This window comes from Sinocyclocheilus rhinocerous, unplaced genomic scaffold (assembly GCF_001515625.1).
Source record: "Sinocyclocheilus rhinocerous isolate Xijiao unplaced genomic scaffold, SAMN03320098_v1.1 scaffold137, whole genome shotgun sequence".
Lineage (NCBI taxonomy): Eukaryota > Metazoa > Chordata > Actinopteri > Cypriniformes > Cyprinidae > Sinocyclocheilus > Sinocyclocheilus rhinocerous.
This window is the reverse complement of record NW_015633537.1, coordinates 52,885-68,578: the sequence shown is the minus strand read 5'-3', so window position 1 is coordinate 68,578 and position 15,694 is coordinate 52,885. Positions and strand designations below refer to the sequence as shown.

The 15,694-nt window shown below is 36.1% G+C and overlaps 2 protein-coding genes across 5 annotated transcripts in view; both read left to right on the top strand.

The window, feature by feature from the left end:
* Nucleotides 1–15,655, top strand: part of LOC107744280 (peroxisomal targeting signal 1 receptor-like) — a 28,393-nt gene extending 12,738 nt beyond the window's left edge. For 2 of the 4 annotated variants that reach the window (XM_016557827.1, XM_016557828.1), the window contains exons 3-18: nt 5,560–5,717; nt 6,048–6,086; nt 6,204–6,321; nt 6,397–6,540; nt 6,760–6,850; nt 7,167–7,257; nt 8,749–8,871; nt 10,617–10,727; nt 11,262–11,345; nt 11,440–11,559; nt 12,681–12,824; nt 12,954–13,024; nt 13,142–13,363; nt 14,149–14,314; nt 14,414–14,571; nt 14,659–15,655. In XM_016557827.1, the coding sequence (XP_016413313.1) occupies nt 5,604–5,717; nt 6,048–6,086; nt 6,204–6,321; nt 6,397–6,540; nt 6,760–6,850; nt 7,167–7,257; nt 8,749–8,871; nt 10,617–10,727; nt 11,262–11,345; nt 11,440–11,559; nt 12,681–12,824; nt 12,954–13,024; nt 13,142–13,363; nt 14,149–14,314; nt 14,414–14,571; nt 14,659–14,899 (2,037 nt within the window). In that variant the 5' untranslated portion in view covers nt 5,560–5,603 and the 3' untranslated portion in view covers nt 14,900–15,655. The remainder of the gene's footprint in view (nt 1–5,559; nt 5,718–6,047; nt 6,087–6,203; nt 6,322–6,396; nt 6,541–6,759; nt 6,851–7,166; nt 7,258–8,748; nt 8,872–10,616; nt 10,728–11,261; nt 11,346–11,439; nt 11,560–12,680; nt 12,825–12,953; nt 13,025–13,141; nt 13,364–14,148; nt 14,315–14,413; nt 14,572–14,658) is intronic. The other 2 variants (XM_016557829.1, XM_016557830.1) reach the window with 2 other exon arrangements.
* Nucleotides 14,903–15,694, top strand: part of LOC107744306 (uncharacterized) — a 4,745-nt gene continuing 3,953 nt past the window's right edge. Inside the window, exon 1 of the mRNA XM_016557878.1 lies at nt 14,903–14,983. Within this exon, the coding sequence (XP_016413364.1) occupies nt 14,903–14,983 (81 nt within the window). The remainder of the gene's footprint in view (nt 14,984–15,694) is intronic.

The following is a 15,694-nucleotide window of genomic DNA, read 5'->3' as shown; positions in this document are numbered from 1 at the left end:
CCCACCAATGCCACCAATGACTACACTGAGGGCAACACCTGTGCTTTTATTTAATTATTGAAACTTTAAATTACTTTTTTTACTTTTTTTATTTGTGCTTAAAGGGGGTGTTTAATGCTATTTCATGCATTTTGACTTTAAATACACTGCTAAAGTGTTGGATTCTCATACTAAACATTACCAAAATCTCAAAAAATTAGTTGGACTTATGATGGAGTTAGTGTTGAATACCAAAATTTCTGTATTCGGTACCAATACCAGTGAAAATCCACGGTTCTTGGTACCAATTTCGGTACCAAAGCAAAACACAAAAACATGCTAATTAAAAAACACATACAAAAATCAATGCCATTCTTTATACTTATTTAAAATTGTGTTTCGTCTGTTTTTCAAGTTTCACCCAAAAGTTTTTGTCATATTTTTGCTGCTGCCGAAAAACAACTGTAAACTGTTGTCTGTTTTAGGGTTTGCTGGTGTGTTTCATGATCTTCCTCAGCCTGCAGCTGTAAAAGGAAAATATAATAAACTTAAGTAAAGCAATGGGCTGAGTCTGACCAAATGCAACATTAGATCATTGACAACAGCTATAATATAACTTTTCAGTAAATAACAAACCTCTGCTTTTATAATAAATTTAGATAAGATACATATATTTTAAGTCCATTGTATATCAAATAGATGGAGACTGTAGTATTAAAAACACTTTACAATAAGATTACATTTGTTAGATAACATTACCTATCAATAAACAATAGTTATAGCAATTATTCTTCTTAGGGTTAATTTCAAAATTTACTAATACATAAAATCAAAAGTTCAATCTGTTAAAATTATTTAATGCACAATGAACAAACATGAATGATCAAGTGTTTGCATTAAATAACATTCAAAAACATTAATTAATGTTGTAAAAATATATTGTTCACTCACTGTAAGTTGATGTTAGATAATAACGAAGTCATTTTAATGAATGGTATCTTATTGTAAAGTCTATACAGGAGATAAAATTTGACTGTACTTTTATTTAATCCAAACTGTGTTCATATTTAATTTTAAAGGGCCACAAACGCTGCTCAGGCATTACAGGCAAGATGAAATGAAAATGACATCCAATTTTCTGAAGACAGTCGGATTCCTTCAGAAATACAGTGATATAAAAACACCCGCACCGGGTTTCAATTTTGAAACGTGCAGTGCTCATGTTAATTCAACGAAGTGAAAGCCTTTTGGAAAATCTATTTGTGGCAGTCAGTAAATCAATGTATGGGAAACAGCCTCACTTATGCTAACGATTAACTACGCTAACGGCGATGTTTATTTCAATCCGACATTCAAATTAAAATATGGAATTATATTCATAACAGAAGATCTAAATATTAAAAATTAAAATGAAACTTACCTACTTGAACTCTTTCATTTCATCCAGGTGTTGGTCTTTAAAGTGTTTTGTTAGCTTGATGCGTTTCCTCCTCTTGAGGTCGCCATGTCTCAGTGCTTTTATGAAGAGGATAGCTTTCGGATAGCGCATCAAGAACCGGGTTGACCGGGTACTCGGTACCACCGGTACTTTAAAAAACCTGGTACCGTAACGTTTTAATTTTTTTAGTACTGACTTGGTACCGAAGTACCGGGTCTTTTGACAACACTAGATGGAGTATTTCTGTGCCAAAGTTCAGGGTTCCTATAAGTTTCGGAAAGTTTTTTCGAGTATGGCCCTGTATGACGTCATAAAGGGCGTAAATCCTTGTATGGGCACTTCTCCCGAAAGAGCGCGCGCACACATCAACCAGAGCAAGAGCAAGAGCTGCCCATCAACGTGCTTCATTTGGGTTACAGAAGTCTGATCTGATTTTTAGCCATAGTTTAAGTCAATAAAGTTTTTGTTCCTGTTTTATTTATGTCGATGTCACAGCTTGCAGACGATCGCTATGCAAAAGCTGCGCATGCTCGTGACTCTTTAGCATTTAAAAAAAAAAATTTAACTATGCACAATCAGCTTGTAACACTCCAAAGAGAAAGGAAAACTTGAAATCGCATCATATGACCCCTTTAATGAAAAATTAGTTTTAAAGAGAATAGCTATTTGTTATATTCATATATTTGTTTTGAAGAAAATTCGTTATGAAGAATATTCCTTAAAATGAGAGAAATCACTGATATACTTAATTTATTTTACATTCTTTGACTGCAGAAAAAAAACTATTAGTCTAAAACCATTTAACTTTGCAATGTTAACTTATGAAATAAAAGAAACATCACAACAATATGTGTAATTAAGAAAAAATATTTGACAAAATTACAAAATTAACAATGAAGTATGTTTGATAGTGAGTGCATCTCCACTGCATAGCGGCATATACAATCGCTGGTGTCAGTCGCAAATATTAAACCTGTTTAAAAAATCTTTGTGAAAACGACTGGTTTCTAAATTAACTAAAGATAATAATCTTTAGACACCACACACTACATGACTTTTTCTGCTGACTGCAAACAGCGACTGAGCCCAACTGGAACAGACCGGATCAGACTGGGCACGATCAGTCGTCAAGACTAAAATACATTAATAATCGGCATGACAGTTGTGTAGAGCGTTCTTGCCTTAAGATGTGTAAAAGAGGCCAAGAATGCCACTCTCAGGGACACTGTGGTGATTCTGGTAGTTTACTAGGGCTACAACCTTTGGGTTGCCAGTCTAGACTAGTGGTTCTCAATCAAGGGGCCAGGGCCCACTTAAAATTTTTAAATTAAGACAAAACAATCAATAAAATAGGATAAAACACCTACAAATCAAACAAAATTTGAAAAGTTAAATTGATAAAATGGGTATCTTTTTTATAATGAATATGCATTTTTATTGGGTATTAGTGAGTAAAAATATTTGTAAAAAAATGTATCCTCAATCTTTATCCAGAAAATCGTTAACAACTGGAAAAATAGTGTAAATTCATTGGTTAAAACAAGCTGGAAGCTGGGAACCCTGAACAACTTAAGGTTGAAATACACTATATACAGTGTTGGGCAAGTTACTTCCAAAATGTAATACGTTATATATTACTAGTTACTGTCTTTTGAAAGTAATTAGTTACATTACAATATTACTGTCTCTGAATTGTAATGCGTTACACTACATTTTTGAGTTACTTTTGAGTTACTTTCACCAAAATATCCACAGAAGTATTATAAAATGCCAAAATGTAGTTTATTGCTGCTCATTCTACACCCAGTGGAGGGTAATGTGGTAGGTCTATATAGCATAAAATATATGAAATCATATTTAGATACCGGTATGTAGGTCTACATTAATGTTACATTGTAGTTTAGGTTAAAAAAATATAAGCACAAATCGCATCATTACATTCATAAATAGCACCGGTAAATAAAGTGAAATATTATCATGTACAAACAATAAACACAATACCTAGCCTATAGGCTATTTTGAACTTTAAAAAAAAAATTTTTTTTTTAAATTTTTAATGTGGACAGCACGTCATGTGGTGACACGCTATGAAATTATTGCGGGGCAATAATTTCATGTAATTTAATAATAAAAGTAACCTAATAATAATAATAGGCCTAATAATAAGAAGAATGTAACAGGCCTACATTACTTGGAAATGCTAAATCCTCGTAATATTGCCAATTTTTGATGCTTTGTTTTGACAATATCTCTGGCTATCGTCGACACATGATACGACGCATCTCAGCACGGGGAGGTTATCACATCATTTTACATATAGACTATGATTTAATAAAAACAGATTTTGTTATTTTTAGTTGAACTTAATTTTTTGTTGCTTGTCTGTGCTTGTCCGCCGCCTTTTTCCTCTTCTCCGACCCCGCGGCTCTCTCCGATAGCTCAGTGTTAGTGGCACCAGTCCAGGTGTTTCCAGGTTTTACTCGTGCTATTTCTCCATGTTGAGAGTTTGGTGTCGCACATATTGCTAAGCATTCTTATCCTTTTCTCTGATGAACTGAAAATAACAGGAGTGTGTCCATCTCACAAATGTAGAATCCGTCTCTGCAGTCCATCTCCCTTGATATTTCTCTTGTGGCCCGTAGCCTATAGTGAAAAACATGAGAAGAAACGTATTTCGCGTTAAACAGGTTGTTTTTGAAAATCTGTGCACGAAATAAAGCTGCTCTTAATTTTCATTGATGACTGCAGTGTTAATAATTTTAATTATAGGCCTATAATTCAATTGTTTAAATTAATAGACCTGTTTTAAAAAAATTATTGCGGTGCAATAATTTCATGTAATTTAATAATAAAAGTAACCTAATAATAGGCCTAATAATAAGAATAATGTAACAGGCCTACATTACTTGGAAATGCTAAATCCTCGTAATATTGCCAATTTTTGATGCTTTGTTTTGACAATATCTATGAACCAAACTCAGCAACATAGCCTATCTCTCAGTCTTTTCCTTTCGTTTTGTTAATCTGTTAATTAGGCTATTTAAGTCAAATATTTCGCATATTCATTCATTTTATATATACACTATGATTTAATAAAAACAGATTTTATTTTTAGTTAAACTTAATTTTTGTTGCTCGTCCGCCGTCTTTTTCTCTTCTCCGACCCCGCAGCTCTCTCTCCGATAGCTTAGTGTTAGTGGCACCAGTCTAGGTGTTTCCAGGTTTTACTCGTGCTATTTCTCCATGTTGAGAGTTTGGTGTTGCACATATTGCACCTGACTATGCATTCTTATCCTTTTCTCTGATGAACTGAAAATAACAGGAGTGTGTCCATCTCACAAATGTAGAATCCGTCTCTGCAGTCATCTCAACCATCTAATTCCAGCAACAGAAGATAGACAAACTATTTTACCTGCGGATTTTTTTCTCTGGTGCTGTTTTGCGGTGTTGGTAAATTCACCACTTAATTTTGAGTTAAAATATGTTGTTGTAACTTGCGTTACTGAGATTGTAACGAGTAATAATATTACCCAAATTTTATTAGTAATGCGTTATATTACTGCGTTATAGCAAAACGTAATATACTACTGTAATATTATTACTTTTGTAATGCGTTACTCCCAACACTGACTATATATGACTTTTGCCCAGATTTTGCACTGATTTACAGTCTGTTGAGAGTCAGAGTCACTCTGCAGATTTGAGTTGGCAGATTTTGCATAGTGTATGATGGTCACAGATTCCGATTTTTTTAAGTTTCGGACTATTATTACATCAAGTTGGAGAATAGCACATTTGATATTTTGAGCAGATTTTAGAATGCATATTGTTTTCATTTGTCACACGTCTTCTAGCAACAAGGTACGTGTTTATTGTGATCAGAACGACTTGAAATTCGGCAAGTGTGTGGTGCCTAGTGTTTTAAATTCTGTTTAGGTTTTAAAAGTCATGTGATTAATTCCAACATGTAGAGATTAATATAAGTGTTGAAAACAAAACTATGGCTGAGGGGCCTTCAAATATTGTTTTGGACAATGGGGGTCAAAAAGATTGAGAACCACTGGTCTAGACCTTGAACCACTTTACTACTGTCACTTTTAAAACAACATACCAGCCAATGATGATATTATGTTTACCTGTAGATATCTCAAGGTGTTCGTTTGATCCAGCTTGACGGTGTGTTGCCATGGCGATGCGGGAGTTAGTGGAGGCAGAATGTGGGGGAGCCAATCCCCTCATGAAACTGACTGGTCACATGATCCAAGAGGGAGGGGCTTGGAGACACCGATCAACACCCACTGTAAGTTACTGAACATTTTCTTTATAATCATGACAAAATATTTAGGGCCGGAATGACATGTCGATGTCTATAACATAAATACATGATTTGTGTGGAGTGTATTGATGCATCACACTGTTTAAGTTAATCCCCAATGATGCCAGCTCTTCGGCATTCTGAAACTGAGACTTTCTGGAATAAAAGAATAGTTTGATTAATCTTCTAATAAAAAGGAAATATATAAATCAGTAGACTAATAGATTGAAAAATAATTGTTAGTTGCAGCCTTAAAAATATTAAAATAAAATTAAATGAATATTAAAAAGCTTCTTTTTCCCTTTCCCCCCATAGATTCCTCCTACTCCAATTGAAATAGCCACTGAAGAGGAGGTGTGTATTTTGGTCTTTTGGATGTTTCAATATTTACAATGACCTGATCAGTTTGCCGAGGTCGAATAGTCTTCTGTGTTCTTACTGTAATGACATTCTGTTGTTTTTTAAATCTAGCTGGTCAGTGAGTTTCTACAGGCCCCACAACGTCCTCCTCACAGTTTTGATATGGGTCAGCTGCTGGAGGAAATGCAGCAGATAGATCAGCAGAGCTACAGACAGGCTCCACAGAGGGGTAGACTGCACAAACACACATATAGACTGATTTGAACACTTTTTCAGTGTGCTATAATTATGTTTTCTTTCCCAGCTCCTGACGTGGCTGCCTTGGCGCTGTCTGGCGATTGGGCGGCAGAGTTCCTGTCTAGTGCTGACTCCGCCTCTTCTTCTGGACAAGCTGGTCTGGATCCAGCTGATGCTGATTGGAACAGAGAATTCATCAATGAAGTGGCAGGTTAATATCAATTTGAAATGTATTTTAGCCCAGATTTTATCCCTTTTTTAAATTTAGGATGCCATCAGGTTTATTATGATGCCATTGGATGTCATTAGGTGAGGCTGATGATTCTTCACTCATCTTTGCTCAGCCATCCTTTCATTCTCCAAAGCTTCACTCTTTCTGTTGTCTTCTACTATACCTCCAATATTCAGTTCCCTTCCTCCTGTCTTATAGACCCTGGCCGCTGGGCAGAGGAGTACCTGGAGCAATCAGAGGAGAAGTTATGGCTAGGAGATTTGGGAGAAAGAGAACAGGACAAAGAATGGTATTTTATATACCTTTTAAGAAGAAGAATTTAGAAAGTCTGGGCATATTAATAATATACACTACTGTTTGGGGTCAGTAATTTGGTATTTTAATGCTTTTGGAGTCTTTTGTGCTCAGCAAAAATAGATTTATTCGATTAAAATTACAGTAAAGGGAATAGTTAGAACTTCATTGACAAAAATTGGAGTGTTTATTGCTGTAATTTTTTTGTTCCACAATTTGAAGATGTAATGAAAGTTATGACATGTTAAAACAATTTGGTACTAGCCACCAGCCATTATATTCTTGATTTAGTATATTTTTTATCCTGTCAGGACGCAAGAATACCAGTCAGGTGAAGAACTACGGCAAACAGCAAATGAACTCCTTGCCAAAGTGGATGACCCTAAGCTACAGAACACAGAGGTGAGAGTAAGAGGATGGTTTAAGGGTTTAAGTGTTCTTTGAGCTGCATCTGATGCACTTTAGTCAAAGTCACTACATGCAGAGATATATTAAAGGGGTCATATGATGCAATTAAAATTTTTCCTTTCTCTTTTTCAGAAAGGCGGGGCATAGAGGAGAAACAATAATGTATAGTATGTGGAAAATAATGTGTTTTTTTAACCTTAAACCGCATAAACACATTTCCTTACACCAAATACACAAAATAATGTTCTTCTTAGCAACATCATATGACCCCTTTAAACAAGCATACAGATATTGCACCTAAACACAAATTGTAAACAACAGATAGTTCCGCTTCTAAATTAATATTCGGTTTATAATGAATAGTCCTTTCTATGTGTTGCTTGGCAACCGCAAACAGAGATAATGAACTATATTACTTGGTAGAAGAATAGTTTATTCTGTAACTGTTTATTGAACATTGGTGTCTTTAATCATAAAAGCAGCAAGCCACTTAAATCTAAGAGTTGCAGTAAGAGTTTTTTTGGCAATCACTGTAAAATCACTGTAGCACATGGCATATTACTGTATTAAATGCTGCAGCAAAGGGACTTTAATGATTTTTTTTCAGGATGTTTAACTAAAGTTGATCCATTTCAGAATAAATCTCTGCTTTCACCAATTCCACATCACAAAATTGATCTGCCACAAGGGATCACTTAAAGTTTACCCAGAAATTAAAATTGGCTAAAAATGTACTTACCCTCAGGCCATCCAAAATGTATGTTTTGTTTCTTCATTGGAACAGATTTGGAGAAATTTAGCATTACATCACTTGCTCCCTGTAGTGAATTGGTGCCGTCAGAATGTGAGACCAAACAGCTGATAAAAACATCATAATAATCCACAATTATTTCCACACTACTCCAGTCCATCAATTAATGTCTTGTGAAGTGAATAACTGCGTGTTTGTAAGGAAAATGGCCATGCCCTGTTGTCCTCTCATTAAAATCCAGTAGCCTATTTGTTTCGAATTGTTTTGGACTGATTTTGCTTGCAAACGGTGCTTGATATATGCATATTTCTTTACTGATTCAGACCTTTTCACCTGAGAAACTTGTACTTTGCACTTCTGGGTTATATTTAGAAAGGTTAAAGTAATACATTAACCTATTTAGGTTCATTTTGAACCTAAATTATGGTTGTGACTTGTGGTAGATGATAAAGTGATGGGACATTGTTCATGTTTTCATGGGCATTTCTTTACTTGCTCATATTTCTCTCTCTTTTTCATTTAACTGCTCATGCTTTGTCATATAATTTGGGATACGTTATGCCTTTGGCCGTTATTCCGTTCTCCTTGTGGTCTACTTGTGCCTGACCATAACTGTCAAGAGGAAACCACTGGTGGACTTGTGTGTGTATGTGTGTGTTGAATTCATCGCCAATGTGTTTCCTGGTAGCAGTAGATGTGTAATAGCTGTTGTTGTTGTTGTTGTTATTGTGTAGTTCCTGCGGTTCATTAGGCAGATTGGCGAGGGCAGTGTGACTGTGGAGGACAGAGCAGGAAAAGAGAACACTGATAGAGCACAGGCCAAGGAGGCACAGCACTGGGCCTCCAGCATTAACCAGGTACGAGCCCTTCCCAGCTCCTCCTATGAGGAAACACCATGAAGGGTGACACTGCAGTCCCTTGGCAACCATCTTGGCTCTTCTCAAGCTGCTAGCCAACATTAGCCATAACTGCATAGCATACTGTAAATCCTTGCCAATGTGCACTGCGGGGTTTTAAATAATTACCCAAGAGAAATAGTTTTGGATAGCTTAATTTGTTTTAGAGACTGGATTCTGTTTATACAGTGGGGTCTGAGACCACATGTAAAATTTGGAATTCAAAATCTAATTTCATCTATTATTTGTGTATATAATATAATATCAGTTATTCTTTTTTATTAATACTTTTATTCACCAAGGATTTATTAAATTCATCAAAAGTGACAGTAAAGACATTTATAATGTAACAAAAGATTCAATAAAATACCGTTTCTTTCAAATTTCTGTTCATCAAAGAGTCCTGAAAAAAGTATCATGGTTTCTACAAAAACATTAAGCAGCAAAACTGTTTTCAACATTACTAACAATTAGAATTGTAAATCAGCATATTAGACTGATATATGAAGTATATGACACTGAAGACTGCAGTAATAGCTGTAAAATTCAGCTTTGCCATCTCAGGAACAAATTGCATTTTAAAAATGTATTAAAATAGGAAAGTGTTATTTTAAATTGTAATAATATTTCACAATATTACCGTTTTTTTTCAGCCTCTGTGAGCATATAAAACTTCTTTCAAAAACATAAACTTACTGACTCAAAACTTTTGAACTACAGTATTTTTTTATATTCTTTCAAATTTCTGTTCATCAAAGAGTCCTGAAAAAAGTATCATGGTTTCTACAAAAACATTAAGCAGCAAAACTGTTTTCAACATTACTAACAATTAGAATTGTAAATCAGCATATTAGACTGATATATGAAGTATATGACACTGAAGACTGCAGTAATAGCTGTAAAATTCAGCTTTGCCATCTCAGGAACAAATTGCATTTTAAAAATGTATTAAAATAGGAAAGTGTTATTTTAAATTGTAATAATATTTCACAATATTACCGTTTTTTTTCAGCCTCTGTGAGCATATAAAACTTCTTTCAAAAACATAAACTTACTGACTCAACTTTTGAACTACAGTATTTTTTTATAAAATTCTATCTGTTTATTCTTAATATTTTATTATATATTTATAAACAGTTTTTAGATATACAATTAAAATATAGTTAAAATATTGAAGTTTTAATGCAGTTTATAACAAAGCATTATAATGTAAAAGGAATAAGAAATATCGAAGGTTCTGTAACATTTCAAAGTAATTGATCAAATATGTGGAGTCAATGCTTGAGTTTTCACTCAAATTCACTCAAATATTACCCTGATCGTATAAATATGTATTAAATTAGAAAAAGCATTTTCACTAGTGGGCTGAGACTTTTGGACCCCACAGTTGGTCAAGCCAAGTTTTTTGAAAGGAAAAATCACAATAGTCCAGGACCAGGTCTACACTGTGCTTGGAAACTGGTCTGTTTCTAAAAAACATTGTTTATCCTATGGTTCAAACAAGCAATAGTTTAATTGTGATATTTCCTTCTTCCTTTTGTCATGGACCGTCATCATGACTTCTTAATCCCCTGAAATCCCTCTTGATCCCATCTTGATACCTTTTAACTTGCATCCATACCTACATTTCCCTACTATCCTTAACAATCCCACACCAAACACATAATATCCCTCCCTGTACCCTCTGTCCCATACTGGCTACCCAGTTCCTGGAATCAGGGAAAGGGACTGTGCAAGTGGAAACGCAAGAGGGCAAAGAGAAGAATGACAAAATGAAAGCTAAACAGGCAGAGCAATGGGCTACTATCGCCAGGCAGGTAGGACCCTGATCACCTGGCAACAGTGATGCAGTAGTCCTGCAATTTCTGTTCTGTCTGTTTTTAGGCTTGTCATTTTCGTTATGTTAACTAGCCCCTGCTGACCAAACCTTTTTTGCCTTGAAGAGAGCAAACTGTTGCTTTAATTTAATAGTGCTTTTAATGTAATTATCGCTGCAAGACACCAGGACTGTAGAGCTAATGCCCTGCTCACACTGTTTTTCATTTGTGCCCAGCTACTGAAACCACTTTGACTTCCTGCAATAGTGAAGGTACACTGAACATTGCTTGCTATTTTTAAAATAGAGAGGAAAGGAAAGATGGATGAATGAGGGTGAGATTTTATTTTATTCTTCTGTCGGTCTCCCAATCCCTCTTTATCTTTTTCCATTACATCCTTTCTTTATTCCCCCACTCTCATTCATCACAATATGTTGTCTTTTTTCCCCTTTAGCTGAGTAGTTTAAGCATTTGCAGGCTCTGTGATGTATCATTGAGGCTGCTAACAGCCTGGCATGTCGCTGTGCTTGGTAGGTTTCGGCAGAATCTGCAGAATCTTGGGTAGATGAGTTCACTGCTTACGGGCCAGACTTCCAGCAGGCCAAAGCAGCGGTCGAGGTGAGACAGACTGCACGCTTGCACATGTTTACATGAACTTCAGTGTGATACTGTATTCACTGGTGCTTGTGTGTTGATATGTGTGTGAGTTCAGAGTGATGTTGATTTCTGGGAGAAACTCCAGCAGGAGTGGGAGGAAATGGCGAAGAGGGATGCTGAAGCTCACCCTTGGCTCTCAGACTTCGACCAGATGCTCAGCAGCTCTTACGACAAGGTATCTGGTTAATGCACATCTGTGCCCATTCACAGCATGGATACTTCCACCTAATTAAAACTTTTGAGTCCTTTCCTAGGCTGTAGTCTGTACTTTATTACAGTTTATACAACAGTTGGTTCCAGTCTTTGGCTTCACTAGAAACTATTGTCATTGGCAGAGCAAAAATAGGCAGAAAAACTTGGCAATATTGTGTCTAAAATACAAGTTACTTAATATGAACTAATAATTTATTGAACTGTTGTTTAAAAGCAATGTCACCCTCACAAATCATGCTGTTACCTGTGGCCAATAGTCAGAAGAACAGCATCTTAAAAGTTGCATGCTATACATCCACTCTTTTCATACTTTCATTTCAAGTTTAAATTTTCTGCACAAAATTATTATTATTTTTTTTTTTCAATTTAATTTTCCTTAAGTAGATTTTTTTTAATTGTTCAGATTCCAGAAACACTACTGTTCAAATGGTTTGGGATGATTTTTAAAATGTTTTTGAAAGAAGTTTTGAAAGAAGCTCATGCTTACCAGGGCTGCATTTATCTTATCAAAAATACAGTGAAAACAGTAATTATTATTCAATATTATTACAATTTAAAATAATTGTTTTCTTTTTTTATAATATTTTAAAATGTGATTTTCCTGTAATGTCAAATCTGAATTTCCACCAGCCATCACTCCAGTCCTTAGTGTCACATGATCCTTCATTAATGTTTCTAATATGCTGATTTGGTGCTCAAGAAACATTTCTTATTATTATCAGTGTTGAAAACAGTTGTGCTGCTTAATATTTTATGGAAACCATGTTTTTTTTTTTCAAGATTCTTTAATAATTTATTTGAAAAATAAATCTTTTGTTACATTATAAATGCCTTCACTGTCACTTTTGAACAATTTAATGCATCCTTGCTGAATATATTTGTTTTTTCAAAGAAAAACTATTTTTTTCAAATTTTACTAAACTTTTGAATGGTAGTATAATTCATTCACAGATAAATAATTTTTTCAAAAAATAGCAAAAAAACTAAAAACAAAAACCTGAGGAAATATAATTTGTGAATAGTTACTTTAATGTTATATATAACATTAAACTTATTGTGAATATGTCTTTACTTTTCTCCTAGGGGTATCAGTTTGAAGAAGACAACCCCTACCTGTCCCACGATGATCCGTTTGCTGAGGGCGTGAAGAGGATGGAGGCGGGGGACATTCCTGGAGCCGTTCGTCTCTTTGAGAGCGCAGTTCAGAGAAAGCCAGACAACCAGCTGGTCAGAACCTCATACATATAATCCCCACATCCAAAAACTGATGATACATTTTGTCTCAAGGGATTCTAACTGTGTTCTGCTTTCTTGTTTGTTTTTGTGAAACACTGACTGCATGTGATGGTACTGCAGGCTTGGCAATATCTGGGCACCTGCCAGGCAGAGAACGAGCAAGAGTTTGCTGCTATCAGCGCCCTCCGCAGGTGAGAAATATAACCGCAGTCTTACTGTGCACAGCAGTTAAGTTCTCTGTGACAAATCTGATTTATTAAAATACTGCTCCCACCTTTTTAAATTCATGTCTCAATTGTTGTTTTCAGATGTATTGAGCTGCAAAAGGACAATCTGACGGCTCTCATGGCTCTAGCTGTGAGCTTCACCAATGAGTCACTGCACAGACAGGCCTGCGAGACGCTTCGTGATTGGTTGAGGCACAACCCTAAATACCGGCATATCCTCGAGCAGCATGAACGAGAGAAGGAGCGTGAGGGTGTGAGGGAGAGGGAGAAAGAGAGGGAGAGATTTGGATCCCTTCTTCCAGAGTAAGCGGATTCTTGAATGCTGTAAAGAATTATTCTATACATGATGAGTGACACTACATTTTGTTGATTGCACCGGGTACACCACACTGAAATCTCATTGACCTGAAGTATGGCTCTTCCTGTACACAAGTTTGGGGTCAATACAAATTTTTTACAAGAAATTTACACTTTTATTTAGCAAGGACACATTAAATTGCTTGAAAGTGATTGATCAAAAATATTGATAACTTGATCAAAAGATAAATGCTGTTCTTTTGAACTTTCCATTCATCAAAGAATCCTAAAAAATGTTTCACAGTTTTCACTAAAATATTAAGCAGCACAACTGTTTTCAAATAAGAAATGTTTCTTGAGCAGCAAAACAGCATATTAGAATGATTTCTGAAAGATCATGTGACACTGGACACTGCAGTAATGGCTGCTGAAAATTAAGATTTACCATCACAGGATTACATTTTTGTTTATTCCTGAAAGGATTCATCAAAAAGTATTCTCGTAGCTTCGTATAATTGCGGATGAACCCCTGATGTCACATGGATTATTTTACAGATCTCCTTGCTTTCTTTCTGGATTTGGGAACATTTCAGTTGCATTGCTGTCCATGGAGGGTCAGACAGCTCTCAGATTCCATCAAAAGTATCTTAACTTGTGTTGTGAAGATGAACGAAGGTCTTATGGGTTTGAAACGACATGAGGGTGAGTAATTAATGACAGAATTTATTTTTGGGTGAACTAACCCTTTAAGTTAGAGGCTAATCCATTCTTTCACTTGTTCTTCCTCCTAGGGCACTGTTTAATGAAGTGCAGACGTTGTTTTTGAGTGCAGCGGCCGCTGAGCCCACATGGGTGGACCCTGAGCTGCAGTGTGGTCTGGGCGTTCTCTTCAACCTGAGTGGAGAGTATGACAAGGCTGTGGACTGCTTCACTGCCGCCCTGTCTGTGACGCCACAGGTTGGAGTCTACAAATTGCTTGCTATATTCTGCTCATTTATACAGATTGTTCATCAGTGTTTTAGTTCACATTCTTCTTTCTCTCAACACTATGTGAAGGATTATCTGCTGTGGAACAAGTTGGGAGCGACTCTTGCAAATGGGAACCGCTCAGAAGAGGCGGTCGCTGCTTACAGGCGCGCACTGGAGTTACAGCCTGGATTTGTACGTAGCCGATATAACCTTGGCATCAGCTGTGTCAACCTGGGTGCACACAGGTTAGTAAGAGAAGGTTTCACCAGGGTGCACAGGCCAGAAAGAGCTAAAACACCACAATGAATGGCATCTCTTTATATCTCAATCAGGGAGGCAGTAGAGCACTTCCTAGAGGCCCTTTCTCTGCAGCGACAGGCCGCAGGTGATGGAGAGGGAGGTGCGAGTCGAGGGCCAGGTGCAGCAGTGACTGTGATGTCAGACAACATCTGGTCCACATTACGCATGGCACTGAGCATGATGGGAGAAAGCTCGCTTTATTCAGCAGCCGACCAGCGAGATCTGGACACTCTGCTTGCACACTTCTACCAGAGAGAAGGAGAGACAGAATGAAGGATGGAGGAGATGAAGGAGCGCAGGAAGATAGAATGTGAGTGTGGAGAAGCCCGTTTTGGAGAGAAAACAACACGAGTGGAGGTGTGCATTTCAACAAAGAGGCATGACTTTTAGAGGCGCTACAATGTGAGGAAAATAAAAAGAGAGAACAAAACGACGTTAATGGACAGACGGATGAACTGATGACTGTACTTGAGAAAAAGATGTTAAAAAGTCCATGGTACAAACCTGCTACGGTTTTTGTCACAAGTTTATGCTTACAGAGATTCTGTTATAATTTTTCCATTTTGTTAATCTTGAAGATTACGGTTCTTTCCATTGTCCTTATCAAAATTGCTCTCATATTTCTCAAATGGGGAAAGTAAGGCCCCTGCACTGTGAGCTCAAAATACTTGCCTCTGTTTGACACAGAGACGAGGTATGTGGAGATATAATTGTGTTCTACATCAATTTGGATCCTGTTAAGAGTAACAGAAGTGATTTGCAAGCCTTAAAGTTATATTGGCAACTTCATTCATGAGTGACAGAAGGGCTGTATACTGAAAGACATGTCTGTAAGCACTATTTCTTATTGGATATTTGCTTTTGCTGTAAATTAATTTGCTTAATTGTAAATTCTACATGCCATATTGTGTATTGAATCATAATGATTAGTGTTTTGCATATAGCCAATTCAAATAGCTATTATGATCTATGTAATTCAAGCAATAAAGCGTTGACAAAAAGTGCTTGATAACTAATTAAAAAAATATTTGAAATTTGTTTAAAATGTTTATATATAATTAACTAAGG